The sequence below is a fragment of the Equus quagga genome, chromosome 15 (genome assembly GCF_021613505.1).
Source record: "Equus quagga isolate Etosha38 chromosome 15, UCLA_HA_Equagga_1.0, whole genome shotgun sequence".
In the NCBI taxonomy this organism is placed as follows: Eukaryota; Metazoa; Chordata; class Mammalia; order Perissodactyla; family Equidae; genus Equus; species Equus quagga.
The window spans coordinates 69,053,300-69,079,167 of NC_060281.1; the positions used below are offsets into that span (position 1 = coordinate 69,053,300).

The window sequence follows — 25,868 nt, forward strand, 5'->3', positions numbered from 1 at the left end:
GACATGACGAGCGCAAGGCCTTGCAGGGCGTTGATCGGGGCCCTGCTCTGGCGCAGTCATCCATGCAGGCGTCCGGCCAGTGGACGACCCTCCCCGGGGCCCGCCGTGGGCTGCTCCTCACAGTGTAGACACTGCCTCCTCTGGGCAGCCCTGCTCCTGGGTTCCGCAGCAGTCACTCGTTTCTCGCACACTTTGCATGTCTTCACTCTGAATTGGAAATCTGCTTCTAGGAGACACGCTCAGAGCCCCAGGGCCTGGGGCTTACCATCTAGAAGACACTTGACAAACGCTGGGTCGGGTATCCCTCAGGCCAGGCCAGGCTGTGCTGCACAGAAAGCAGCCTCAGAATCGCAGTGGCTTAAACAGCAGAGGTGTATTTCTTACTTGGACTCTGTGTCCAGTGTGGGTGACCAGGGGGCCCTCTGCCCTTTGTGGTCACGCGGGGACCCAGCCGAGGCGGGCTGCAGCCGGCCCCACATCGCGGTCCCCACAGCGGTGGTGGAAAGCACGCTGCACTGTGCACGCCGCGTCCGCTGCCGTCTCCCTGGCTCACGAGGTCTCAGGGCTTTGTGTTAAGTGTGTGTGGGGTCCTTCTGGTCGCCCGGGGGAGAACCAGACTCTCCTCGAGTCGGAAGGGAAGGTGCGACCCTCCCCAGGGGGGATGCTGTGATCAGGGCCGTGCCCTCCTAGAAAGCCCCCAGTCCCCTTCCTCCTGAGCCCCGGGCGTTGGGGACGCCATGCGAGCAAGATCACCAGGCCCCCGACCTCCGGGCCAGAGGGTCAGTGTGACTAAGCGGGTGGGCTCGAGGGCTGGTGCCCGGTCCTTTGTCCCCATCCTGAGGCTTAAAGATGCTGTCTTCTGCCGTGTCCCAGCTCAACAACTCCAATTCCGGGCTCTTCACCGTGTTCACGGGGGTCAAAGACTTCAGCAGGATCCACCTCGTGGACAAGTGGAACGGACTGAGCAAGGTGAGGGCAGAGCCGTGGCCCCCCCGCCTCAGGCCGGAGCCAGGCCACCTGCCTCCTCTGAGAACCCACGGGCGGGGGTGGGCAGCGTGCGCGAGGACACTTGGAGCTGGCGCCTTCACCTGTGGCCAGGGCTCAGCCAGCTCCAGCCCAGATGGCTGGCTGGGGGATGGAAACTATTTACTGAGCTCCTGCTGTATGCTAGGGACTGGGTTCTTTCTTTATTTGCTTCTTAATTCACAAAAACGTTTTAAAAATATTACACTGATAATATAACCACCCATTGCATTAAACGATGTTATTGAGTGAGAAAAACTTACACTAGAAACACAGGAAAACATTCACATTAAAAAAATAAAACAGGGACAGAAGTAAAGCGCACTTTATGTCCTCACGCGGAACCGCAGAGGACCCCACAGCTGCCGGTGTCGGGTGTGTTCTGCCCGCTGCACGCCTGTTGTGCACAGAGAAAGACAGCGCGGTGGTTTTTTCCTTTGAACGGAATGAAATCATCCTGTGTGCCTGGTTTTGCAACTGGCTTCTTTCCCCTCGGTGGCCTTTTCTCAACACGCGTGCAATGATCGTGCCGTGTGCTGCTCACGCCTCCCGGTGCTCGCCGCGTTGCCCCTGAGAGCCGAGTGCTGGGGCCGGGTCACGCCCGGCAGAGCCGCGAGGCGGGGTTACCAGGCGCAGCTGGAGGAGCCGTTCGTAATGGATGCCGTCGAGATTCTCTTCGGCTTGAGTTTTCAATATGACGATATACACGTGCACGTAATTTAAAACAGCCCGCTGGGAGAGAAGGGGAGAAGGGAGGGTCTGGTTCCTTTCTGTCCGGGTCGCACGCCCCAGAGGCAACTGCCATTTTGAGTCTCCTGGGGGCCGCCGTTAGAATTTTTATGTATTTTTCTCCCTCTGCCACCCCCTGACTCTGTCTGTTTTTAGGACGTGTCTGGTGGCTTCCTCTCTGGGAGGTGAGGCTGGCCCTGTCCCACCTCCCACCTCACGGGCTCCCTGTGCCCCTTGGAGACGTGGGTGATGGGCCCATTTTACAGACGAAGTCGCTGAGCCCCTGGCACGGTCGCACGTGCAAAGATCCGCGGTTGGGGGGCAGGAGCTGCAGGCGACGCTCTCCACATGCCTGCCCCTCCCACCGTGCCGGCCGGCTCGCCGAGGGGCCTGGCCTCCGTCCGGGGACAGTGCTGGCCTCGGCGTCTCCCCGGGGCCCTCGGTCTGCGGAGTGGCAGCCCAGCACGTGTGGGCGCCGGGAGGGCTCTGAGGAGGCTGTCCGTCCGTCCCCAATGCCATGTACTCTTCCTCCCCACAGGTGAGCTTCTGGCACTCAGATCAATGCAACATGATCAACGGGACCGCCGGGCAGATGTGGGCGCCGTTCATGAGCCCCGAGTCCTCGCTGGAGTTCTACAGCCCCGAGGCCTGCCGGTGAGCATGCCCTGACAGGCTGCTGGCCAGCCGCTGCAAAGGCGTCCCACCGTGTCCCCGCCAGCCCGGGGCGCCATCCCCAGTGCTCTCTGGTTGCACCACAAAGAGCCAAACCCCAACCGCTCTGCCGAGGCCCCGGGCGTGGTGCTGGGGTGGAGGGTGCAGAAAGAGCAGGAAACAGGGCCAGCCTGGCTCCCGGGGCGCCCGCCTGGCTGCCCGTGTGTCCCTCTGGATGCTGGGACCTCAGACCGCCCGTCGTGTCCTCGGCCCCGTGCAGGCCACTCGGGGAAAATCCTCTCCTTGGCCACCCACCAGTGTGAACTTGGACTCATCTGCCTTTCTCGCCAAGCTTCACGGAGCCCCAGCTGTGCGGGGCGCTGGGGACACGGAGGGGACAGGACCGGCTGAGCGCCTGCGCCCCGGAGCTCATGTTCTGGTGGGGACGCTGCGCCCCGGGAGTGTCATAGCGGGAACGGCTTCTGCTCTGCATGTGTTAGTGTTTTACCATTAGAAATTTCAGCCTGGAGGAACGTGCAAGTGGCCCCCGTCTCCCCTTCACCCGGTTTCACCATTTGTATCTCTCTGTGTCTATTTTCCTTGGACCGTCTGAGAGCGAGTTGGACACTTTAACACTTCAAGTGGGCGTTTTCTAAAAACAAAAGCGCTTTCTTATGTAACCAAATTACGTCATCCAAATGAGGAAATTTAGCATCTCCATAACACTGTTGTCTAGGCCGGTGACATCCAATAAAAATATAATGCAAGTTCTGTTCGCAGTTTTAGATTTTCCGGTGGCTGCGTTAAAGTAATGAGAAATCGGTGAAATTAATTTTAAGGATATGTTTTATTTGACCTGTATATCCGAAACGTTAGCATCTCCGTGGGTAAACGATGTGAGATACTGGGGAAGAGGTGTTTCACAGTTTTCCGTTATCAGGTCCTAGGAATCTGGAATGTCTTGTCCACCTACAGCGAATCCCCACTTGGACTTGTCCCGTTTCGGGGGCTCTCGTGGACAGTCCCAGTCAAATTTAGAAAGGCCTTTGAGAAATGTGAATAGGGCGTGGGGTGTGGTCTCCTGCCGGAAGAAGGGACAGCGGAACCACGGCCCGAGCGAGGAACTGAGGTCTGATGTGTGAGGGAGGGACATTCCAGGCAGAGGGGGCAGCACGTACAAAGGCCCAGGGGCAGGGGGAGCATGTCTGAGGAGCAGCAGGGAGGCCCTCGGGGGCCATAACAAAGTAGGCAGGGGCTAGACCCCAAAGAGGCTGGCAGGCCCTGATGAGGATGTTGGATCTTATCATCGCCAAGACTGGAAGCGATTACAGTTTTAAGTGGGCACGTGATATATTCTGAGCTTGTTCGAAACTCCGGCTGCGCGTGGAGAAGTGGCTCCTTGGGGCTGCTGTCAGCAGGACCTGTCCCAGCCGCTGTGTCCTGGGTCTCATCGTCCCACCGTCTGTCCCTGCAGGTCCATGAAGCTGGTTTACAAGGAGGCGGCGCTGTTCGAGGGCATCCCCACCTATCGCTTTGTGGCCCCCAGCACCTTATTTGCCAACGGGTCCGTCTACCCGCCCAACGAGGGCTTCTGCCCCTGCCGGGAGTCGGGAATTCAGAACGTCAGCACCTGCAGGTTCAGTACGTGCCATCCTCGGCGGGCGGGTGGGCGGGCACGGCGAGGGGCTTATCTGCCGCCATCTGTCTGCCTAATCTCTGGCCTCTGTACTCTTGATAATCCCATTAGGCCGGAGATAATGAGGACAGCGGAAAGATAATCTGAAAAAAAAATGCTGTGTGTGTGAGTTGCTGTCGTAATAAATTCCTCCAACATTAGTGACTCAGGACAGCACGAATTTATCATCTTGAATGGTTCTGTGGTTCAGAAGTCCGACACGGGTCTCCCCAGGGGTCAGCCTGCTGCGTTCCTTCTGGAGGTTCGAGGGGACAGTCCGCTTCCTACCTTTTCCAGCTTCCAGAGGCCACCAGAATTCCTTGCCTGGTGCGCCCTTCCTCCATCTTCAACGCCAGCAACATCACCTCTCTCTCCTCCGCCCCGCTCCTGGGTCGCGTCTTCCTCTGACTCTCTCCCGCTTCCGTCTTCTGGTTTTAAGGACCCCGGAGACTGCATCGGGCGCCTGGGTCATCCAGGCCTCGTTCCCTATCCTGAGGCCAGCTGACGAGCAGCCTCGGTTCCACCTGCAGCCTTCGCGCCCCTTTGCCGTGTGGCCTGACGTGTTGTCAGGCTCCAGCGATTAGGACGCGGACGTCCTGGGGAGGGCGTCACTCTGCCTCCAAATTAAGTTCCATAGTCCGTCCTCCCACGTCCCCCGCCGCCTCGTGGTCCAGGCCCCTCCAGCTGGCATTGTTGCCGCCCTACCTACGATCCGTTCCCTGGACTGTCCAGTGTGGTCACCACTGGCCTCGTGTGGCCATTTAAACTGAAACTGGTCGGAAGGAAATCAAATTAAAAAGGCCCTGTAGCCGCACTGGCCACGTTTCAAATGATCACCAGCTGCCGTGCTCAGTGACGACCGTCTGGGACGGACGGCGCAGAAAGAGCATTTTCGTCATCGTAGAAAGTTCTGTTGGACACTGTTCCAGAGAGCAGCCCAGGGGACCTTTCAAAAGCACAGATTGCCACCCAATCCTTTGCTTCAAGTGTCTGACTGCTCCCGTGCGTGTAGAGCGAAGCCCTGACGGTGGCCTCAGTGCTCTCAGGGTCTGGCCTCTGCTGGCCTGTCCAGTGTCGCGTCTTCCCGTGCTGCCTCCCCTAACTATTCTTCAGCCCTGCTGCCTTCTCCCTGTTTCTAGAATCTATCAAGTCTGGTCCCACCTCAGGGCCTTTGCATCAGCTGTTCCCCCTGCTTGGAGGGCTCTTTCCCCAGAAATCGTGTACGTCTGTGTGGGTCATTCCCTCACCTCCTTTTCATCTATTCAAGTGCCACCTCCTTCAAGAGGCCAGCCCTGATTTTCTGTTCTACCGTCCCTGTGCCCTCCCAGCTGCTCCCGTTTCACTTTTGATTGTCTCTCGGTGCCCATCGCCCTCTGAAATCACTGACTCTGTGTTTTTGTTTGCTTGTTTATTGTCTGTCTCCACTAGACTGGAGACGCCCTCGGCAGGGCTGGGCCCACGCTTCTAGAATGTGCTTGCTGCAGTGGGGACTCAGCGTCTGAACGTGTGGCTGTGTGGGTGTACCCTGCAGTTAGGGAGTCGAGGCTCAAGGCTGGGATGTGACCGAGGTCACATGATTGGGGGGACAAGAAGCTGCTCCTGTCTGATGGGGGTCTTGCCTTTTGAGGGCCTGTGTGGCTGAAGCCACATTTCCAGCTGGAGGTGGGGGTTCGGGAGGGGGAGTCTGTGCAGGGCTGAGAGGAAGGCCTGTCAGCGGGTTCCCCCCAGTGCAGACGGAACGGGGGCTCCGTGGGCGACGGGCCTGGAGCTGGGCCTGGAAGTGCCCCCCAGGGCATGGCCTCTCTTTAGTCCCTCCTTCCCGGGGTCGTGGGAGTTTCCGCTTGCAGAGGGCAGGCTGGTGCAGAGCCCGCAGGCCGTGGGCCACATGCTGGGGCGAGTGGCATGTGCTCCCGCAACCTGATTGGGCCCCAGGGGCGCTTCCTGGTTTGTGTAACAAAATCCCAGACACCTCCCGGATCCAGCGGGGCTCCAGAGCTTGGCTGCCGTCCATACCGCCTTTCACGCATGCCGGCTCCATTTTCCTCCCTCTCTAGTGTGCAGCTGCCCACGAGGCTCCGGGCTCGCCCTCTCTGGACCAGCCCTGCAGGGCCGCCTGGGTCCTCCCCTCCGCCACCTGGGGCTCCGCTCCTTGGGTGGCCTTGCATCCCGTGGCCTCTCTGAGCCAATCCCTGTGCCCTTGGGTGGGCTGTGCTGATCGGCTGGACTGTCACGTGCTGAGCCCCTGGCTCAGGGTCTTTGCCTGCCTTTGGTCTTCATGTGAACAAAATCATAAAGCACATACTCCTTTTTTCTCTTTTTCTGGCCTCTTTCGCCCACTGTGTTGGTGAGGTCCATCCCGGTTGTGGGTGATGCTGGCGCCTTCTTCCTTGCTGCGTAGTATCCCACCATGGGAACACACTTCAGTTTCCTCACACCTTCCATGCTTCATGGGCATCGGGCTCTGTTGTTGACCGTTACCCTAGGGCTGCTAGGAACATTCTCCTACATGGCTTTTGGTGCACCTGTGTCTACATTTCCGTGAAATTTTATCTGAAGATAAGGAATACCCACACATTTCTCTTTCCAGGCCTTGAAAGTTTCTTGGACCCAGAGAACTCTGCCTCCTGGAGGCTTGCTCTCAGACCTGCTCAGTAGAGCCCCTTAATTGCAGTCCGTGGTGATCCTGGGCAATCACGTCCGATTACATTGCCATAAAGCTATAAATTAATTACCACGTATTACCGGGGTGGGTCGCTCAGTCTGTTTGGAAATAAAATAAGAAGCACACACACGTGTGCCTGCTATTAAAAAGACCAGACGGGCTTCACATCTGAAGCAAGGGCAGGTGACGGCAAACTGGCCCAGCCCGTTGCAGCCTCCCCCTGGCCTTGGGGACGTGACAGGGCTTATCTGAGACTCCCCACCTTCAAGGGCCTGGCTCGTGACCACCTCCCTTACCGCGGGCCTCAGGGTTGGCCGCCTGTGAAAACGCGGTCCTTGTGTTTCCCCGTTGGTCTCCTTTCATGGTGGAGAGGGGTGGATGGTAAACCAGGGTTTCCAATTTGTGGGACATTGTCCCTGGGCGTCTCAAGATGACTTCAAAGGTCCCAGGAGCCAGCTTTGAATAACGCTGACTAAGCCGGCGCGACGGGGCTTCTGTTTCCATCCCCTCCCTGTCCTTCCCCCGCCTCCAGGAAGAAGCCTCTGTTGTTGCCGAGAGGCCTGGACGCCCTTCCAGCCCTCATTCTCTCTGTGCGGCAGAGGAGGGCAGGTCTCGGGTCGGAGCCCGTGCAGGTGACCGTTTCTAGTCAGAGTGTCCAACATTCAGTGCTTTCCGTTGTATTTCTTCTCGTATTTACTGTCCAGTTTTGGCAAGTGTTTGCCAATTACGACTCAGATCTGAAGCTCCCCATTAGAATAGAGCGATGCAGGTAAAGTAATGGCACTTGGCTAAAGCAGCACGTTATGTGGATAAGCGTGCAGGGGGCACCGGGGTGGCAGGTGCAGGAGGCGCTAGGTGGGTGAATTAATGTTGAGAATGCAGAAGGCCCGGGACAGGTGGAGTCAGACCATGGGAAAATCTCAGCTTTTATTTCAAACTAGTGTTTGGCTTTGCTAAGAAAGCAGAAAGAATCCAGACATTTGAGGTTGCCAGACACACACAAACACGAATGCTAGTCACCTGGCTGATGGCGGATGGGCTGGTGGTGTTAGGGAAGTGAGTTTTGTGAGTTTTGTTTGTTTTTTCTTTCTTTTTATAATATTGAGGTGAAATTCATATAACATAAAATTAACCTTTTTTTTTTTTTGAGGAAGATTAGCCCTGAGCTAACATCTGCCGCCAATCCTCCTCCTTTTGCTGAGGAAGACTGGCCCTGAGCTAACATCCATGCCCATCTTCCTCTGCTTTATACGTGGGATGCCTACCACAGAATGGCTTGCCAAGCGGTGCCATGTCCACACCCGGGATCCGAACCGGCAAACCCTGGGCCACCTAAGTGGAATGTGCGAACTTAACCACTGCGCCACTGGGCCGGCCCCCAAATTAACCACTTTTAAGTGTACAGCTCAGTGACGTTTAGTACATTCAAAACATTTCACAGCCACCACCACTAGCTAGTTCCGGAACATTCTAATTGCCCCAAAAGAAGACCCCGTGCCCTTTAGCAGTCACTCCCCATCCCCCTTCCCCAGCCCCTGGCCACCCCCAGTCTTCGTTCTGTCTCTGCGGTGTGCCTGTGCTGGACCCCATGAGATTCTGAGAGAGGCTCATTCTTTTCCTCGTTAACTCGTTGTCCATCAGGCCTGTTGCCCGTGGTCCCGAGCACATGAGGATGCGCTGGCGTTTGTCTTGCTCGGTCGGTTGATGGAGAGGTTCCGTCTTGGCTGTCTAGGTGTGAATTTCTCATTCAGAGGGGCCCAGGTCAGTCCCTGCTCACGCGCGCTGGCGTCCGTCCCGCAGACCGTCTGCTGGGAGACAAGGATCGAAGCAGGTGTGTCTTCTCCCTCCGTGGCCGTGAGGGAGAGCTGGCTGCAGGTGTGCACACCTGGGCCTCTCTGGTCGTTGCTGCGTTGCCTGCAGAAGACATTCCGGGCTGCTTGGCTTGGTGATCAAGATGCCCCTCCCCCACCCGAGTCCAGCCTGGCCTTGACTTGCCTTTCTGTCCTCAGCTCGCATAGCTGCCCTCCACGCACCGTCCGCACCGTGCATCTTCCCACCTCCCTGTGCTTGATTCTGCCCTCCCTTCCACCTGGAATGTCGTCCCTGGATTTCTCTGCCTGGCGTTTTTTTTGAGTCTTCTTTTCTTTCCTTTGATCTCTCCTTCCAGAATCAGCAGCTCCTACCTTAGCATTCCTGTGGCACAGCGCTTGTCCCTTGCTGGGTTCCAGGGCCCAGCACCTCCTGCGCGCTTGGTAAACACTTACAGACCGAATGAAGGAACGCTCTCTGTCTAGTTATTTTATTTGCATCTTGCCATCGTCACGGGGGTGCTCTGCAGCAGGGGCTGGTTTCCTTGTGGTCCCTGCGCCTGGCTCAGGCTCTGGCACGAAGCAGGCTCTGGATGTGCCCGCTCACTCTCTGTGTCTGACGCCCCCTCTGCCTTCCAGGTGCACCCTTGTTTCTCTCCCATCCTCACTTCTACAATGCCGACCCGGTGCTGGCAGAGGCGGTGGCTGGCCTCCACCCTAACCCAGAAGAGCATGCCTTGTTCCTGGACATCCACCCGGTGAGCCCCTGCCGTCAGCCTGCGGGGGGGTGGGGGGTTCTGATTGGTGCACACTGGCCTCCCCCAGGCACCGAGCTATCCCTGGGTGGGGGTGATGGGGAGCCTGGCTTTCTCTGGCATCAACAACATCTAGACTATCAAGCCATCAAAGGTCCCTACTTTGCCCTGACTCCATAGTTCAAGAACATTATTATCTGTTTATAGGGAATTGTGTATGAATGGACCATAAGACAGTAAATTAATTAGGACTTATCACCTGCAGATTAGCAGAGGGAGCCTCCTTGGCGGTGCTGGGATACCGTAAAGATCTTTAGGTACCGACAGGAGCCTGGAACATGGTGCAGATAAACCAGGTTCTGGGGAATTTCTCCCGAGTGAAGGTCTGGCTCCGAGCAGCGACCCGGTGGGGGAGGGGATGCGGGCAGCAGACCACAGGGGGACCCTCCCTGGGGTGGGGGTGCCTTTAATCAGGTGCCTCTGTTTCACAGTTGGACTTGGGGCTTCTACCAGAGGTTAAAAAATTCTGTAGGTTTCTGTTTCCTGAGCTCCCCCTCCTCCGGCCTTTTCGAAGCCCTTCTGCCCAGCCCTGTTCTGTGCCATTTTTCTTTGTCCTCCTCAGACTTTTTTTAGCCACTGACTCAAGCCGCCGGGCCCGGCCCTCCACCTTCTCTCTCGCTCTCTCTCTCTTTTTTCACTAAAAACCCGGGCCAGGGAGGTCACCCGTGACTGCACACACTTCACACTCGGCAGGTGGTTCTTGATGCTCCTTGTGTCCCGGCACCAGCGAGACACTTTCACACACGTCCACTTGTTTCATTTGCACGGTAATCGGGGAGGGGGCCTGCCGCCCCCGCTTTGCAGATGGGAACCTGCAGTCCAGACAGGTTAAGTGATGCGACTAGACCCCGGGATTGTTGGCTGCATGACAGGGAGGTCTCCACTGTCTTGTGAATCTCTGGAATCCTAGCGGTTAGCGCAGAGATCCCAGTACAGTCACGCGCCCCGCGACGACGTTTCGGTCAATGGGGGGGCCAGGTGTACGATGGGGGTCCTGTAAGGTCAGTGCCATAGAGCCTAGGGGCACAGTAAGCTGTGCCATCCAGGTTGTGTAAACACAATCCACGATGTTCACACAGCAAGGACATCGCCTAACCAATGCATTTCTCAGAACGTGTCCCATCGTTAGGCGACGCGTGACTGCATCTCAGTGAATAGGGGTCTCATGGACGATTGCAAGGAAGGAAGGGAGAAAGCTGAGCTCAAGCACAGGCCGTCTGAAGCTGCTATGTTATGTTCTGTATTAATATATAGTTAATACTAGTGGTTAAATTGATAGTAATTAATTGATGACGATATATGTGTTCTATACTGAATTCATTATTTACTAAATTACAATCTTAAGGCCTTTTCCTGTGGCCTTAAACTTTTCACCAGTTTTTGAAGGTTTTTATCACAAAGGTAACGGGTGGTTGTCCGCCTTCTCTCTTTAGCTCATTTGTCTCGCTGCCTCCTCCTCGCGGCCGGCGTCTGGGGGCTCCAGCGCGAGCTCCTCCCCATTCACACGGGTGACTCGCGTTTAGCGCGTGGTCCCCCACGTTGGGAACAGGCAGTGCAGTTTGGGAGGCCAGAGTGAGGCCCGAGGCTATCCCGCGGTGGCCCCGAGGCTGGCTTCCCTGCGTCTGTCGCTCCGGGTCAGCTGGAGGCCGACGGGGAGACGAAGGGCCTTTCGTGTTTTGTTGACGTGGACGCTTTGGGAGGACGGGCATGGGTCCTTTTGCTGTCCGTTAGGCATCAGCCCTGGAAACAGGGTGCCGGGGCCGCTGCTGCAGGGCTGGCTGCCTGTCTGCTCCCGAAACTGGGGCGGCTGGGGTGGCGCACCCACGGCCCGAGTTTCTGTTCTCTGAGGTGCAGGGAGCAGGCAGGCCGTGCCCCCTAAGAGGCCGCTGGGCAGCAGCTGGAGGAACAGGCCGAGGAGGGGCGGACACAAATTCCCTGGGGACGGAGGTGGCCCGAGTGGAGGCCTCAGAATGTAGAGTCTGTTCTAGAGAGCAGAAGAGGGTGGCAGGTTGTGTCAGGGTCCCCAAGGCCCCCGCTGGGGTCGGCTGATCGCTACGAGGACTCGGCACACGGTGGTGCTCATGTGACTAATTACAGCGAAAGGACAAGAACCACAGCGAGCGAAGGGGCAGGCTAGGCGCGGAGGCGCGCGCGGGTTTCCAGAGCCCTCCCGGGGACTCATGTGGGGCACGCTTAAGCCCCCAGCAACGGGTGTGACAGCACGTGTGAAGGGTCCACCAGGGAGGCCCAGTGGAGACCCCGTGCCCAGGCTGTCTATGGGGGTCACGTCGGCCCCTCTGCCTGGCTCACACCGCATCCCAGACTGCCCGGAGAGCGGGTGGTCCGCATGCACCGCGTTGTTCCACAGACAGCCCAGACGCAGAGACCCCTCGTCAGCCAGGGAGTGGTGGGACCCTGCTGCAGACCAGGGTCCCAGGGGCCACCAGGCCCGGCCCCACCAGCAGGCCTGTCTAAGGAGTGGGTGAGCCCTCCTGCCCCTGGGCCCCCCTCCCCACCAGCTGCTCCGCTCTCCCCGCTCGGGCAGCTCGATCTTTGACGGCTTCTGTGCCCCTGGCCCGGACGGGCTCTGGAGTCCGGCTCCAGTGGGCACGACGGCCTTCCCGCTGGCCTGCGGGAGACTCAAGCAGTTACGGCCCCACGGCGGCTGGCCTGTCCCTTATTTCCCCGGCAGGATGGTGAGGCAGGCGGGATGGTCTGCATTTCCCAGATGAGGCAGCCGGTTCAGCTGAGAGGCAGCCGGCGGGGTCCTCCGACCCCAAACCCGGGCTCCTTTCCGGTCTGATTTCCTGGCTTCGTTCCAGAACCACCTTCCTGATTTTGGTCCTGTGTGCGTGTCACTTCTCCTGTCATTTATTGTTTAAAAAAACGGTCTCATTAAAAACAGATTTCTGCAAAAGGAAGCTTTCTATCACTACTTCAAATGGGAAATCCCAAAATTCTCCAGAAAAAGGAAGGCAGCCATAAAAATAAACATAAAGAAAAAGACATTGTTAGGCCTGTGGGAAATGCATCACCGCGTGCGTCCCTGAGGCCGGCTCTGTTCCCGGCGGGGTTCGGAGTTCAAGGGGGCGGGTTGGAGAGAGTGCAGACCACGCCCGCCTCACCTTTCTCTGAGTGGGAAGAGACTGCCCCGGCCTGCAGATCTGCTTTACTGGTTACTGGATGTGGAAGGGGGAGAGGGCAATGACTAAAAGCATTGCTCTGCCCTTGGGGAAGTGTTGTCGCAAGAGGACGGAGGACAGACAGACGGACAAGAAAAGGGTTAACTGTTTCCCTCCAGAGGGAGGCTTGCTCCCCAGAGGGGACCCCTCCAGGGCGTGGACGAAGAGGGGCGGGGGGAGCTTGGGTTTCCCCACAGGGCTGGGGGGCGGCAGAGGAGCCCGCCCGCAGTGTGGGGCGGCTGGGCTGGGACGCCCCCTCTTGAGTGCCTCCCTGTGCTTCCTGCCGCAGGTCACAGGAATCCCCATGAACTGCTCCGTGAAGCTGCAGCTGAGCCTGTACATGAAGGCCATCAGAGGCATCGGGTGAGTGGGGTCCGGGAGCTGGGCTGCCCCCCTCCTTCAGAGACCAGAGACTCGGGACGCCAGCGGCCGCCTCGGGAATCCAGCACGTGGGGGAGGGAGATGTCCTACTGGATGTGGGGTCCAGTCCCTGCCCATCGTCCCCCTGAGGGGAGTCTCAGCTCTGGGCTGAGGCCCGACCCACATCCTGACACCCCTACCCCAGAATCCCCTTTTTCTTTCTTAACATTTGTCCCCTGGATGAGCCAGAATCTCCCATCCCAGCTGGTTCCCACTCAGCAGAGTAGCAAAAATTAAACCCTGGCAGAACCAAGCATTTGATGACGGAAACTTAGCAAACAGGTTCTTACGTGCCACACTTTGCTTTGTGGAAGGAATTTTATAAGCACTGATTTGCTTCATTATTTATTTATTTTTTTTGGTGAAGAAGATTGGCCCTGAGCTAAAGTCTGTTGCCAGTCTTCCTCTCTTTTGTATGTGGGACACTGCCACAGCATGGCCGATGAGCCGTGTGGAGACCCACGTCTGGGATCAAACTGCAAACCCCGGGCTGCTGAAGTGGAGTGTGTGAACTTAACCACTGTGCCACTGAGCCAGCCCCTGCTCGAGTTTTTGAATAAGGACTTTATCAAGGTTTAATTCACATTCTATAAAAGTCACCCTTTTAAAATGTACAGTTAGATGGTGCCAGCCCGGTGGCACAGTGGTTAGGTTCGGGTGCTCCGCTTCGGTGGCTGGGGTTTGCGGGTTCGTTCCTGGGCGCAGACCCACACACGGCTCATCAAGCCACGCTGTGGAGGCGTCCCGCATACGACATAGAGGAAGGTGGGCACAGATGTTAGCTCAGGGCCAGTCTTCCTCCCAAAATAAAAAAAATAAAAAGCACAGTTCAGTGATTTGCGGTCTGTTCACAGTCGTGCAGCCATCACCACAGCCATTTGTAGAACATTTCTGTCCACCCCAAAAAGCATCCCCGTGCCCGTTAGCAGTCGCTCCCCGTCTGCCTCAGCCCTGGGCAACCCCTCCTCTCTGTCTCTGTGGGTTTGCCTGCTCTGGACCCTTCGCATCAACGGACTCGGACACTGTGTGGCCTTGTGTGTCTGGCTCCTGTCACCCAGCATCGTGTTCCCAGAGTCCCCCAGCCTGTAGCATCTGTTGGTGCTTCACCCCTTTTTAAGGCTGGATCCTACTGCACTGTGTGGATGAACCCTGTTTGATGCGTCAGTGGATGGGCGTTTGGGTGGCTGCCACATTTTGGCCGTTGTGAATAATGCGGCTGTGAGCAGTCGTGCACGAGTTTCCCGTGGACACGTGCTCTCGCTTCTCTGCGTGTGCACCTGGGGGTGGGGGTGCTGCCTCGTGCGGGGCTCTGTTTACCGGTTGAAGGAAGCACCAGATAGTTTGCCGCAGCGGCTGCAGCATCTTAGGTTCCCGCTGGCGGAGTAGATGGCCCAGCTCTGCACATCCTCGCCGACTCCTGTGACAGCAGGACGTTCGATGCGGCTGGTGAGGGCGGGTGCAGAGTGGCTCTTCGTCGGGGTCTGTCCTTCTTAGGATATTTGAAATAGTTTCATTAAAAAAGCAATTCCCCAGGAAAGATTCCCGGGATGCAGGCATGCGAGCATCTATTCAGCTTCACAAAACGTCTCCCAGCTGGAAAGAATAACAGCGTCTGAGAGCCGCAGGGTGTCACCAGGGCAGACTCGTCCCCTCGGTGCCCACCCGGGCTCTTCAGTTGCCCGTATGGAGGCTGCTTGAAGGGCTGGTCCTTGAAGGACTTGTGGGCGGTGACACGGCCCATGCGTGCGCTAAGCGTCTGCTGCCCAGGCTCGAGCTCTGAGCCCACGTCCCTCGCCACCTGATCGGCTAACTCAGCCGCACCAGTGACGGCAGGTGACTTAGCCAGAGCCGCAGGGCAGGTTGGGCGCAGGGTCTGAGAGCCAACCCCCGCCTGGCACCAGGGGAGCGCGGGCCCAGCGTGGCCACATCCTATGCGCTTTCAAATGCCTTCTTCAAAATTTGGATTTTAACAGAAGCTCTCTCAGTTATCACTGTTGGGAGCAAATTCAAACACTTGACAAATGCTCCTCACGCCGGCAGGACGCCCGGGAGCCTGGATTCTGCCTGTTGGTGGCCTCTAGCCACTAGGCTGACCTCTCTGGGCTCTGCGTCCCCGTCTGTTCAGAACAGGGGCTGCACAGCTGACCGGCCGCCCCCGTGGGCCGGAGCGGTGGCCTCCAGGGAGCTGGCCCTGCAGCAGCACTCAGCTCCGTCCCCAAGCGTGAGGACCCACGTGGGAGAGGTCCGGAGACGCAGCCCCCGAAGCAGAGTGACTTGTCCGGGAACTTTCCTGCTGTTTGCTCACCAGATAAAGGCAACAGAGTTCCGTGCTATTTGCATTCAGTTTACATCAGTTCTTACAAACTCAGATAAAAGGGGCTGGAGAGACCCGGTGTCTCCTCCGTGCGAGATGCTGGGTAAATTCTTTCCACTGCACGACCCTCTTGCTTGATGGGTGGCCCAAGAGATTTTTGAGAATCGTGATGGAGGATTTGTGCCTTTTGTTCTGGCTCTGGTCCCCGAGCCCCGAGTGAGTTCCATCTCCCCCCTGTGAGGCTGTGCCTTCTTTAATCAGACCCACGAATGGTGACATTATAGAACTTTGTGTGTCCCTCTGTTGGCTGGTGTTTGACCTCAGAACAACAATAATGAGCGTCAGCCCCTTCTCATGTGCTGGTTCCCTCTAAGCACTTGCTCCCATTCGTTCCGGCATGCAGCCCTCCCCGGAGCCCTGTGAGGAGCTCCCTTATCATCCCATTGTACAGAGGAGGCTCAGAGAGGGCCTGCAGCCTGCTCAGGGTCACGCAGCTGGCAGTAAGTGGCCGTGTCGGGGGTCCCCAAGACCACTCGCAGGTTCGATGGTTCACCGGGGAGACTCAGAGGACTCGTACTCATGGCTGTGATTTATCACAGGAAAGGATTAAAGCAAAATCAGCAGGGGAAAAGGCACGTGGGGTGGCATCTGGGGGGACCAGGCACAGGCTTCCAGAACCTTCTCCCAGGGGAGTCGCACAGATGCACTGAATTCCTCCAGCAATGAGCTGTGACAATGCGTGTGAAGTGTTGCCTACCAGGGAAGCCCAGTGGAGACAGCGCCCGGGGTGTTTAGTGGGGGCTGGTCACGTCGGCCCCTCTGCCTGGCACATGCCCGCATCCCAGACTTCCCGAAGGACAGCAGGTGGTCAGCATCCACCAGGTTGTTTCTCAGCTGGGCGCGTTGCCATCCTGAATAAAACTGGGGCTCTATTTCTAAAGGGAACGAATGCAGCCCCCACCCCATAGGAGACATGAGTTTTTAATTTAAAAAGCTATTGCCCGATTGTCCCGTTGCTCCCTCCGGGAAACGCCCATTGCTCAAGCCCCCAGCCATCAAGTCGTTACACAGTCGAATCCCGCCTGACCCTGGCGTTTACCGTCCCCCGTCCCCTGTCCAAGGTGTCTGATGTGAGAGCCTCACAGAACTTCCCGCTATTTCCAGACAAACCGGGAGCATCCAGCCGGTGGTCCTGCCGCTGCTGTGGTTTGGAGAGGTAAGGCCGCCCTGCGCCCCCTGCCCGGGTGCCGATGCCCGAGGGCGTGGTGTCTGGTACCGAGCGAGGGGCCGGTGTGGGCACGCGAGGCAGGGGGCCGTTGGCGGAGGGGGAAGGCCGGACTGCGTGACTAGAACAATCCATGGAAACTTCACACTCTGCAAGCCTCGTGTCAGATACCCCCGAGCTGCAGGGTCCCTTGAGTTGGGGGGACAGAAGCTGTTGGAACGCAAAGCCCCAGCCCAGGGTGTAGGACAGTTTGTGAATGTGCTTGACCACATCTCCTGGGACAAAGGGAAGTTGGTTTTCGGGGTGTCAGCTTTTCACTTGAACTTCCCTTTCTCCCAGCTTTCAGGGTTCCTTCCAGCCCAGCTCGTTCTAAGTCATGTGAGCTAACAGCCAGGACAGATGGCCCCCGAATGTCACTGTCTGATGTGGGCTGGTGGGAGCCCTGTTCCACGCAGTCATGCAGGGACATCCAGGCTCCTCCCGGCTCTTGGTCCTGCCCTCCTGAGAGCCTCAGAGTCCGTCTCCATTCAGGGAGCTGGGAAAGAGATGGAGCAAGGCCTGTGGGAGGTTTTTATGGGCCAGGCATGGAAGATGTGGCATCACTGTGCCCACGTCCCATTGGCTAGAACATGGTCACATGGTCCACTGCAAGGGAGTCTGGGAAACGTAGTTTGGTTGTGTGGGCCTGGAGGAAGAAGCATCCTCAGGCTCCATCCCATGCTTTGGCCGGTGGGCTTGAGATGGAGAGGGGGTGGGGGGGACAGAGGGATGCAGCGTGGGGTGGCGTCTGCACCCCGGGCCCACAGCGTGTGCCGCAGCCATCCGTCTGTCCTTCTCCCTCCCCAGAGTGGAGCCATGGAGGGTAAGACCCTCCAGTCCTTCTACAGCCAGCTGGTGTTGCTGCCCAAGGTGCTGCACTACGCCCAGTACGTCCTGCTCGCCCTGGGCTGCGTCCTGCTGCTCGTCCCCATCGTCTACCAAATCCGCAGCCAAGTAGGTGGTGGCCGGAGCGTGGCCCGGGCCGAGCGGCCCACTGCTTGCCTGCTGGGGGAGCGGGGAGCTGGGCTCTGATCCCCTGGCCGTCCCTTCCTGCCGTGCCTGCCGTCTCCCTCCGCCTGGAGCCCACCTGGGGCGGTGGGCCCGGGTCTGCCTGGGGCCAGGGAGCTTCCTCCATCCTTGCATCTCTTACGTCCTGCGTTGCCACTTCTCTGCCTGTTCTGGGAGGCCTGGGGACCCTCCCTCGGAGGGGCTGTGGGTGCATTTTGGGTAACGGGACCTGGTAATTGAATGGTTTGTCCATCAAGTCAGCACCTGCTGGGTGCCAGGCTCCGTCAGCATGGGGCATGCTCTGTCAGACGCAGACCCTGCTCCGGGGAGCACGGGGGCTGGCATTCTAGTCAGGAGCAGATGAAAACCAAGGCAATAAACAGCAAAGATAATTTCGCTGTGATAAAGATGATAGAAAACGAGAAGGGCTAGGGCAGTGCTGTCCAACAGAAAAACAGTGCGAGCTACGTGTGTGATTTTAAATTTTCTAATAACCATGTTAAGTAGAAAGTTAATTTTTAATCACGTATTTTATTTAACTCAAATATATACCAAATATGACCATCTTAACATATAATCAATATAAAACATATAAATACAGTATTTTTTTCGTGTTAAGTCTTTGAAATCCAGTGTGTATTTTACACTTACAGCAGGTCTTGATTTGGACTCACTCCATTCCAAAAGCTTTCCAGCCGTTTTGTGGCTACCAGACTGGACAGCGCAGTGTCCAAGGGGGCTGGGGACAAGGAGAGAAAGAGTGTTAGGACAGGCTTCTCTGAAGAGGTACAATTTAAGCTTCGATGTGAATGCTTAGAGTACAGTCATGGAAAGAGTGCACCAGGTGAAGGCATGGCCAGTGCAAAGGCCCTGAGGCAGGGATGGGCAAGGCATGCAGAGGATCCTGCAGGGCCAGGGTGGCTGGAGAGGAGTGAGCATGGTGAGGGGGGACGAGGAGGGGTCATGTGAGAGACAGGGGCAGGTCATGCCCGGCCCTGTTACTCAGGGTGAGCAGCTTGGAAGTGATTCCGGGGGTGACAGGAAGCTGTTGGAGGTTTGTAAGGAGAGGAGTGACTGGGTCAGCTAATGTGTAGCGATTAGATATGGTGGATAGAGGCAGAAGCAGGGGGACCAGGTGAGTGAGGCTGGTGGCTCGGACCAGGAGGGGAGCAGGTTTTTCAGGAAGGGAGCACAGATGGAGAAGGCTGAAGACCCGGCCCTGGGACATCCAGCTTTTAGGGGCAGGAAGACGAGGGTGACAGCAAACCCTCCTTCTTGACTCGGTGTCGCTCACTCACGCATTCATGCATTCACTGACGCACCCTCACAACTCATTTTTTGCGAGGCACCGTGCACAGCTTGAGGGATACAGAAATGACTAGAACATGAGATCTGGAGAGCAGGGGGCGGGACAGACTATAAGCAAGTGACTGCAGTCACACGGTGACAGCCTGTGACCGCGGGGCTCCAGGGGCGGTGGGGATGGGGGAGCAGCTACATGGTGGGGTGGGGACACCGTCCAATGGCGGGGAGTCATGAAAAGCTGTTTTGAAATCCTGAACCCGGAAGCCACCCTCTGGCCCCACCTGGGTCGCCCCGGGGCCACAGGCTGAGCCTTGGGGGGCTCCCGGCTCCCCGCTGCCCCCGGCCGTCCCTCACGCCTGCCTTCTGCTGCAGCTTGGGCACACAGCCCCTCTCCCCTCTCTCCGAGGCCGCTTGCTCACTTGCTTGCATGCTCGCTGGGGCGATGGTAAACCCGCCGGGCTCTTCACCTGGGCTTTCCGACCCTTAAAATGAACCCAGTTTTCCTTCTGAATTCCCCATCCTGTGGGGAAAATGTTTGCACTGGTGCAAGGGCCCGCCACCTTCCGTCACTCACTGCTTCTGGCGTTTGAGCCCCTGGACTTGGGTGCAACCAGCCTGTGGGCTGGCCTGTCCTCTGTCACTGGCCCAGGGAGAGCCGGGCCGAGCAGGGCTGTCACTCAGGGAACAGAAGGGAGTTCCTTACAGTTTTGGACTGAGTTATGCTGGGAGGGCAGAAAGGACCAGAGGCCAAAGCTCCCAGCCCATGGATGCCTTCCTGGGCAGAGCATCACGGAGGGTTCCACTGGTGGAGACACTCTCGGTCACATGGGGACCCCGGGACGGCTGGTGAGGGGCGGGGCCCGGGGAGGAGGCCCGCTCGCCTCTGCTCCCTCTGCTCTCTCTCCTAATCCTCCATTGGAGTGGGAGGGAGAGGAGAGTCAGGTGCGGGCTGCCTGCCTCCCCCCGGATCTGTGCCACCCCAATCCAGCCGGAACCGTGTGGTAAACTGAGGCTGGTCCAGGCTCCCTCCCCATGGGTTCCTGGGAGGCCAAGTGACTGCAGTTGACCCCGTCCTGTATTTTTTGCCTTAGCGGAGGTTAGGCCTTAGGTGTTTTTACAAATTTGTCCTGATTTTAAAAAAGAAGTATCGCATGCTGGTGAACTCCATGTCTTTTAATTTCTCTTCGGAGAAATTTTTCTTCTCCAGTCATTCTTTAAAACAAACCCAAAAGTCTTTTAAAAGAAAAACCCCTTTTCTGGTGGATTTAAAACGACACCTGCTTCCGGCTAGCGGCTAGCTCCCCGGACGGAGAGCGTGAGACCGATTGGTAAGGGGCCCCCTGCGGCGCCTGCCAGGCCCTCCCGCCTCCACTCCTCTCTGCAGCCGGAATTTTCAGGTGGACAAACCCCTCTCAGCTTGACCTGTCCGTCCGACCAAGCGTGATTCCTGAAGACACGTGTATTTCTGTCTCTGGGAAAGGGCAACACCACGCCCCCCACCGCAGCCAACGCCGCCCTGACCGGTGTTGGACCCCACCATTCTGCTCTTTGCTCTTCGAAAACGGAAGAACCGCGTGAAACCTTCTGTATCTGGCTGCAATGTCAACTATAAATTAGCTTGGTTATCTTCTAGGAGAAATGCTATTTGTTTTGGAGTGGTAGTAAAAAGGGCTCAAAGGATAAGGAGGCCACTCAGGCCTATTCTGAAACCCTGATGACATCAGCTCCCAAGGGAACTGTGCTGCACGAAGCAAGACTGTAGGTGGGTACCAGGTAACCCCCGCCTCCCCGCCCCCTCCCGTAGCGAGTAGAACGCGGGCGGCTCGCAGCACTCGGGGTCTCACACGCTTCTTCAGCCCGGAGTGCCCTGCGCGTGTCTGCAGACCGGAAACGCATTGGTGTGTTTCCCCTTGGGAGAAACCGCCCTTCTTAGGATCGGAGTGAATGCAGCTCCTCTGATTCCAGCATCTCGGAGACGGAGGGTGACTAGTGTTCTGTGGGCTGCTGTCTTATTTGCAAGGCCGCCTTAGAAAGGCGGGAGCCAGGTTTAGGCCAGGGGCTCCTCAACCCTTTGGTGCGATAGACCCCTCCGGGGGAAATTTGCTAAAAATGCTGGTCCCTGGACCTCCCGCTGGACCTCCTGGAATAGAATCATGGATGGGGCCCCAGGAGTCCATATTTTAATGGACCTAAAGGGGATTCTCACGTAGATTGGTCTAAATAAATCTGGGATGACAGATCGAGAAAAAAGAATTTAGGCATCGATTGAGCACCAACTGTATATCCAGGACTGGACCTGGGGGTAGGGTTGCCAGATTGAACAAAAACAAGCAACAAAACCAAGAAACAACAGCAAAAGGATGTCCAGTTAAATTTGAATTTCAGGGGGACAGTGAGTAATTTGTAGCCTAAGTGTGTTCCATGCAATTATCGGGACGTGCTTGTACTGAAAACCTGTTCGTTGTTGACCTGAAATTCAAATTTAACTGGACGTCCTCGTTTTCTCTGGCAACGCACCTGCGGGAGGAGTAGGCCAGTGCCCTCTGGGGTCCGCCCTCTCCGCGACGGGGTGCCTGCAGGTCTGAGGTCCTAGGAGAGCCGAGTGTTGGGGGACGGGGGCCCCAGACAGGCGGAGCTCCAGGCCCCACGATTTGGGGCTGGGCTGGGAAGAGTCCCTCTGTGCCTGTGCCTCTGATAGTAGCTGTTATTTTGGTTTCTGAAAATTGTGCCGCCCCGGCGAGCTTCTGGGGCTGGGCCTGCTTGGGCTTAAAGAACTTTCTCGGGAGCCACAGAGCGAGGTGAGGCCGCGAGCCCGCACCTGGGGCCAGTCGGCTGCCTCCAGTCACTTCCATCGCCAGCTGGAGGAGGAAATAAAAGAGAAAAGGCAAAATGATGAGCGCGGTGTGTTTGCCTGCCTGCTGGTCCTGCAAGGAGGAGGAGGAGGAGAGAGAGGAGGAGAGAGAGGAGGAGGAGGGAGAGTTGTGCTCCCAGCCAGGCTCCGGGGGCTCTTCCTGCCTGACTGTGGTCCTAGGGCTTGGGGGCAGGGCATCCTAGCTGGAGACAAGCCCCCTTTCCTTCCTGCCCCCAGGAATTCCTCTGGGACGCCTTGTTGGGTGCAGTCAGCCCCGTGGGCACCCTTCCCCCTTCCAGCTATGACTGCCTTCTGCAGAAACTTGTGTGCTGTTCTCAGGGTGCAGGGGCAGGGTCCCCAGGCATAGAGAAGGGGGTTCGTTGCACAGATAGAGCTGATGGTTCTGACGTCAGAGCCCCATGGCGGCACCTCCCTGGACACAGCCAGGATGTCCTACCCCTCCTCACATAAAACAGAGACAAAGCGGGGGTCTTCTCTCTATTTTGCCAGCAGAATCCAATTGTCAAGTTATTAGGGAAGCTTTTGACCCAAAGAGATTCTACAGCTCTGCCTTCTGCTCAGCCTCCAGCCCAGCTGACCCCTCCCCCGGTCCTGTGCCCTTGGGGATGCAGTCAGTGTCCTGTCGTGTCCTGTAGACTTTGGGAGGAGGAGTGGCCAGAGGTCCTGGAGCCCCAGAAGCCCGCAGGGCGGCCTCCAGCCCGTGCTGAGTCTTGGCCTGGGCCCCACACCTTGCCCTGCTCCTGAGCATGGCGGTGGCTGTGAGGGGCTGCCTGTCTCGAGAGAAGACAGGAAATGGGGCCTCCACTAGCCAGGAGGGGTATTTTTATGTGAGTAAGAAAAAGAGCCCTCTGTGCAGACATGGCCAGCTCTAGGTCAGAGAGCTTGGCAGAGTTTGACAACCCATTTGCCGTCCCCTTAGCTGAGTGCCCTTGTACAGTGAACAGCCTGGACAACTGTACAGGGCAGCCCTTCAGGGAAGTGTTTCTGGACCTTTCTTACCTTCTCATTCATCTTTCTCCCATTCCAAGTCCTCATTCCTCATTTGAACAAAAGTGGAAGGGAACAGGAGGAGGAGGAATCTGCTTCCCCTTCTGGTTCCTTGAGGGTCTGTTACGTGTGTCTTTGTTGGGAAAGCAGTTTCCCCTTTTTGCTTTTAGCGAGGCTTTCTTGAATCGTGGCTCTCTGCCCACGTGGCTGAGATCCTGGCCCCCCGGGTGTCCCATGCTGCCTCCGTGTGGTGGTGGGGATGGGGGCTGGTGTCACTCTGGCCTGGCCTCCCCCTTGCCCTGGGCTTGAACCTGGCTCCATCCAGGAAGCCTGGTGTCCATCCCAGAGGGAGAGGAGCCAGGAGCCGCCCCTGTCCTGCCCTGGGGTGGAGCAGGCCCGCGGGGCTGTGAGCAAGTCGAGAGTGGGCGGTAGGGCCGTGGGGGCACTTGGGGCTTCCCAGCCACAGCTGTGGGGGCGTGGAGGCCTCTCCCTTCTTCACCGGGGGGGGGGGGGGGGGGGGGGGGGGGTGAAGAGCTGCTCCCCATTCTTACCATCTCTGCTGTCTTTAAACATTTTTTTTGAGAAATTTAAAAAAACTTGAAACCGGATAAGTGACAATATCTGAGTTCCCTCTTCCCAAACTCAACAACGTTGTGTTAACATTTTTAATATTAATTTTCACCCTGTTCCACTGCTTCCCAGTGTGACCTTTGCCCTTCTCGCCAAGGCACTCCCCTCCCCCGCTCCCCAGAGGCAGCCTCTCGGGAATTCGGTGTGGATTTTCCCCTCTAAATCTGTATACACTATCCGTGGACAATGGATAATTTAAAAACCGCCCGAGTGTTGTCACAGGGTGTGTGTCCCTCTGCGCTGCCTCCCCCTTACTTTTCGGTGGGTGACCGCTGTCCATGTCAAGTACCGTCTTGTGCCCGCTCTTACCCATGGGCACTTAGGTGGTTTCCAGTGGCTCTGGGTTAACGGTGTTGCACATAAGCCCTGGACCCCTTGTTCTGCCTGTCTCGGTGTTTTAGGCAAGTCCCTTTGGTCCTCAGTTTCCCGATCTCTAAATGGGGTGGGGGCAGGGCGAGTGGTGTTCTGGAGGTGAGGGCCTTCGTCACTGCACCCTGAGTCTGCAGGCCCCTCCAGCTCGGTCGTCTGCTTGATGGACGTGCTGCTGACGGGGACGGGTGGGCGTCTCTGCGGGTGCGGTGCGGGTGGGGCTCGGGGGCTGGGCCCAGTCATCAGCTCCCCGTTTCTCCACAGGGTTGCAAAGATGCCGTGAGCTCGCCCAGCCTGGCGGCTCAGCCAGAACAGCTCCCCGGCCCCCGCACCCCGCTTCTTCAGGAGTCTCCGCGGACAGCCCCCAGTCCCAGGGCCTGAGCCCCCCACTGCCACACGCATGTCCACACGCTACACATCCCCCAGCACATGGACACACGCGTGCACAGGTGTATGCAGAAGCTCAGGGATGGAGCTGCTGCTGAGAGGACTCAGGGAGAGCCTCATCAACAAGGACTGTTCCGGAACCTTCTCTCCAAGTGACCCCCAGACACGGCCACAGGTGCTGTGGGCACTGGGTCCCCTCCCTGGGGGGAGCTCTTGACAGCTCACACCATCTCTCCCCAGTCGTCCTCTCCATCAGTCTCAAAACACTGCAGCCCCTCTTGGTGGCCCACCCACGGGGACCCCGCTTTTCCTCCGAGGGGCTGGCTCCTGTCCCGACATCCACCCAGGGGTGCAGACTTCTTGTGCCAAAGCCAGGTGGGCAGGGGGCTTGGGCTCAGCATCCAGCTGGGACCCGCTGTCCGCCCGTCCCGGTGGGGGCAAGCCCCTTCACCCGGGCCTCCCAAAACCAACCAGCTGAGCGGGGCTGCGTCACTGGGGGCCCCCTGCAGGCCTGGGTCCCCCTGATGTCCCCCAGGCGTCCGTGTGGTGTCTGGGTCCCTCTCCAGCTAAACTGACATCATCCTGTCCTGAGCTGGCCGTCCCCAGCTGCGTGGCAGGGGGCTCTGTCCCGACTGTCCCCCGGGGCCCCAAGCATTTAGGGGCCGGCAGCTCGGGGTCTGGGCGGGTGGGAACCCCGATCCTGGTCTCTGCGGAAGCCTCTGTCTCTTTTCTACTGGAAGAAAAATGAGTTTTATCTTCTTTTAAAAATAATGCAATATTGAAGTAATAAACCTTTTAAAAAAGTGACCGCTTACGTCTGTGACAGCCTGTTTGCTGGGGGGGGGGGGGGGCTTCCTCAGGAGTTCTGGGCCCTTCTCTCCGTGGTCAGCAGCTCCTTTCTGGCGGCTGCCGCAAGGGTGTCACGGACGGGCTGCGTGCTGTTCTAAAACCCTGAGCTTGTGTACGTTTAGCGTTTCAGATCAATCCCGCAGGAATGCACGTCTTGTCTAGAAAGAGTGGGTCCTCGTGACCGTGGCCCCAGCCCCAGGGTAAGCCCCTGGCCCACGGCCTGGAGCCCGCCAGGCCGCTGTCCATGCACTGACACACACATCGACGTGCCTGCAGGACACACCTAGTGCCGCCCTGACCTCTCGCTTTTTCTTGTTACAAAAACGGCGAAGAGAGAAGTGGGTGAGGGGAATGGCCTGGGTTTGAATCTAAGCTCTGCCTGTTACTGGCTTTGTGACTTTGGGCAAGTCACTCGACGGCTCTGTGCCTCAGTTTCTCCACCTCTGAAATGGAGATAATAGCACCAGCGAATTGACACACGAAATGCTCTCAGAACATGGCTGGCACCTGGCAGGGGCCACATAAGTTTGCCGTCGTTATTATTATCTGTTAGGATTTGTCATTCTTGGTTTTTTCCACCCCAGTTGCCCACTGTTCATGTGTTGCTGTCTTGGAACGTTGCTCCCTGTTCCTGCGTGCTGAGCCCCTGGCTCTCTGACGGCCGTGTGGTCAGCTGCAGGTGCTGATGCATTCCCCCCTCGGTGGGCTCTGAGCCGTTTCTGGTTTTCCCCTCTTGCGACACAGCGTCCTTTCCTTTCTTCAGTGAACGCTGAGCACCTGTGACTCACAGGGGCGGCCCCAGGAGTCGGGATGTGTCGGTGACTGAAACGCCCTCGGACGAGTTTCTCTCGGGTGCATACGGAGGGGGACACACCGTCACTGGGCAAGCCTTTTTCTCCTTACTGGACATTTCCAAAT

At 57.7% G+C, this 25,868-nt stretch overlaps 1 protein-coding gene across 3 annotated transcripts in view; it reads left to right on the top strand.

Moving 5' to 3' along the window:
• Window positions 1–24,908, top strand: part of SCARB1 (scavenger receptor class B member 1) — a 70,813-nt gene extending 45,905 nt beyond the window's left edge. The window contains exons 5-13 of one of the 3 annotated variants that reach the window (XM_046640852.1): window positions 874–969; window positions 2,291–2,406; window positions 3,878–4,044; window positions 9,188–9,306; window positions 12,835–12,908; window positions 16,444–16,495; window positions 17,351–17,497; window positions 20,490–20,618; window positions 23,979–24,908. In XM_046640852.1, the coding sequence (XP_046496808.1) occupies window positions 874–969; window positions 2,291–2,406; window positions 3,878–4,044; window positions 9,188–9,306; window positions 12,835–12,908; window positions 16,444–16,495; window positions 17,351–17,497; window positions 20,490–20,618 (900 nt within the window). In that variant the 3' untranslated portion in view covers window positions 23,979–24,908. The other 2 variants (XM_046640851.1, XM_046640853.1) reach the window with 2 other exon arrangements.
• Window positions 24,909–25,868: the final 960 nt, after the last annotated feature.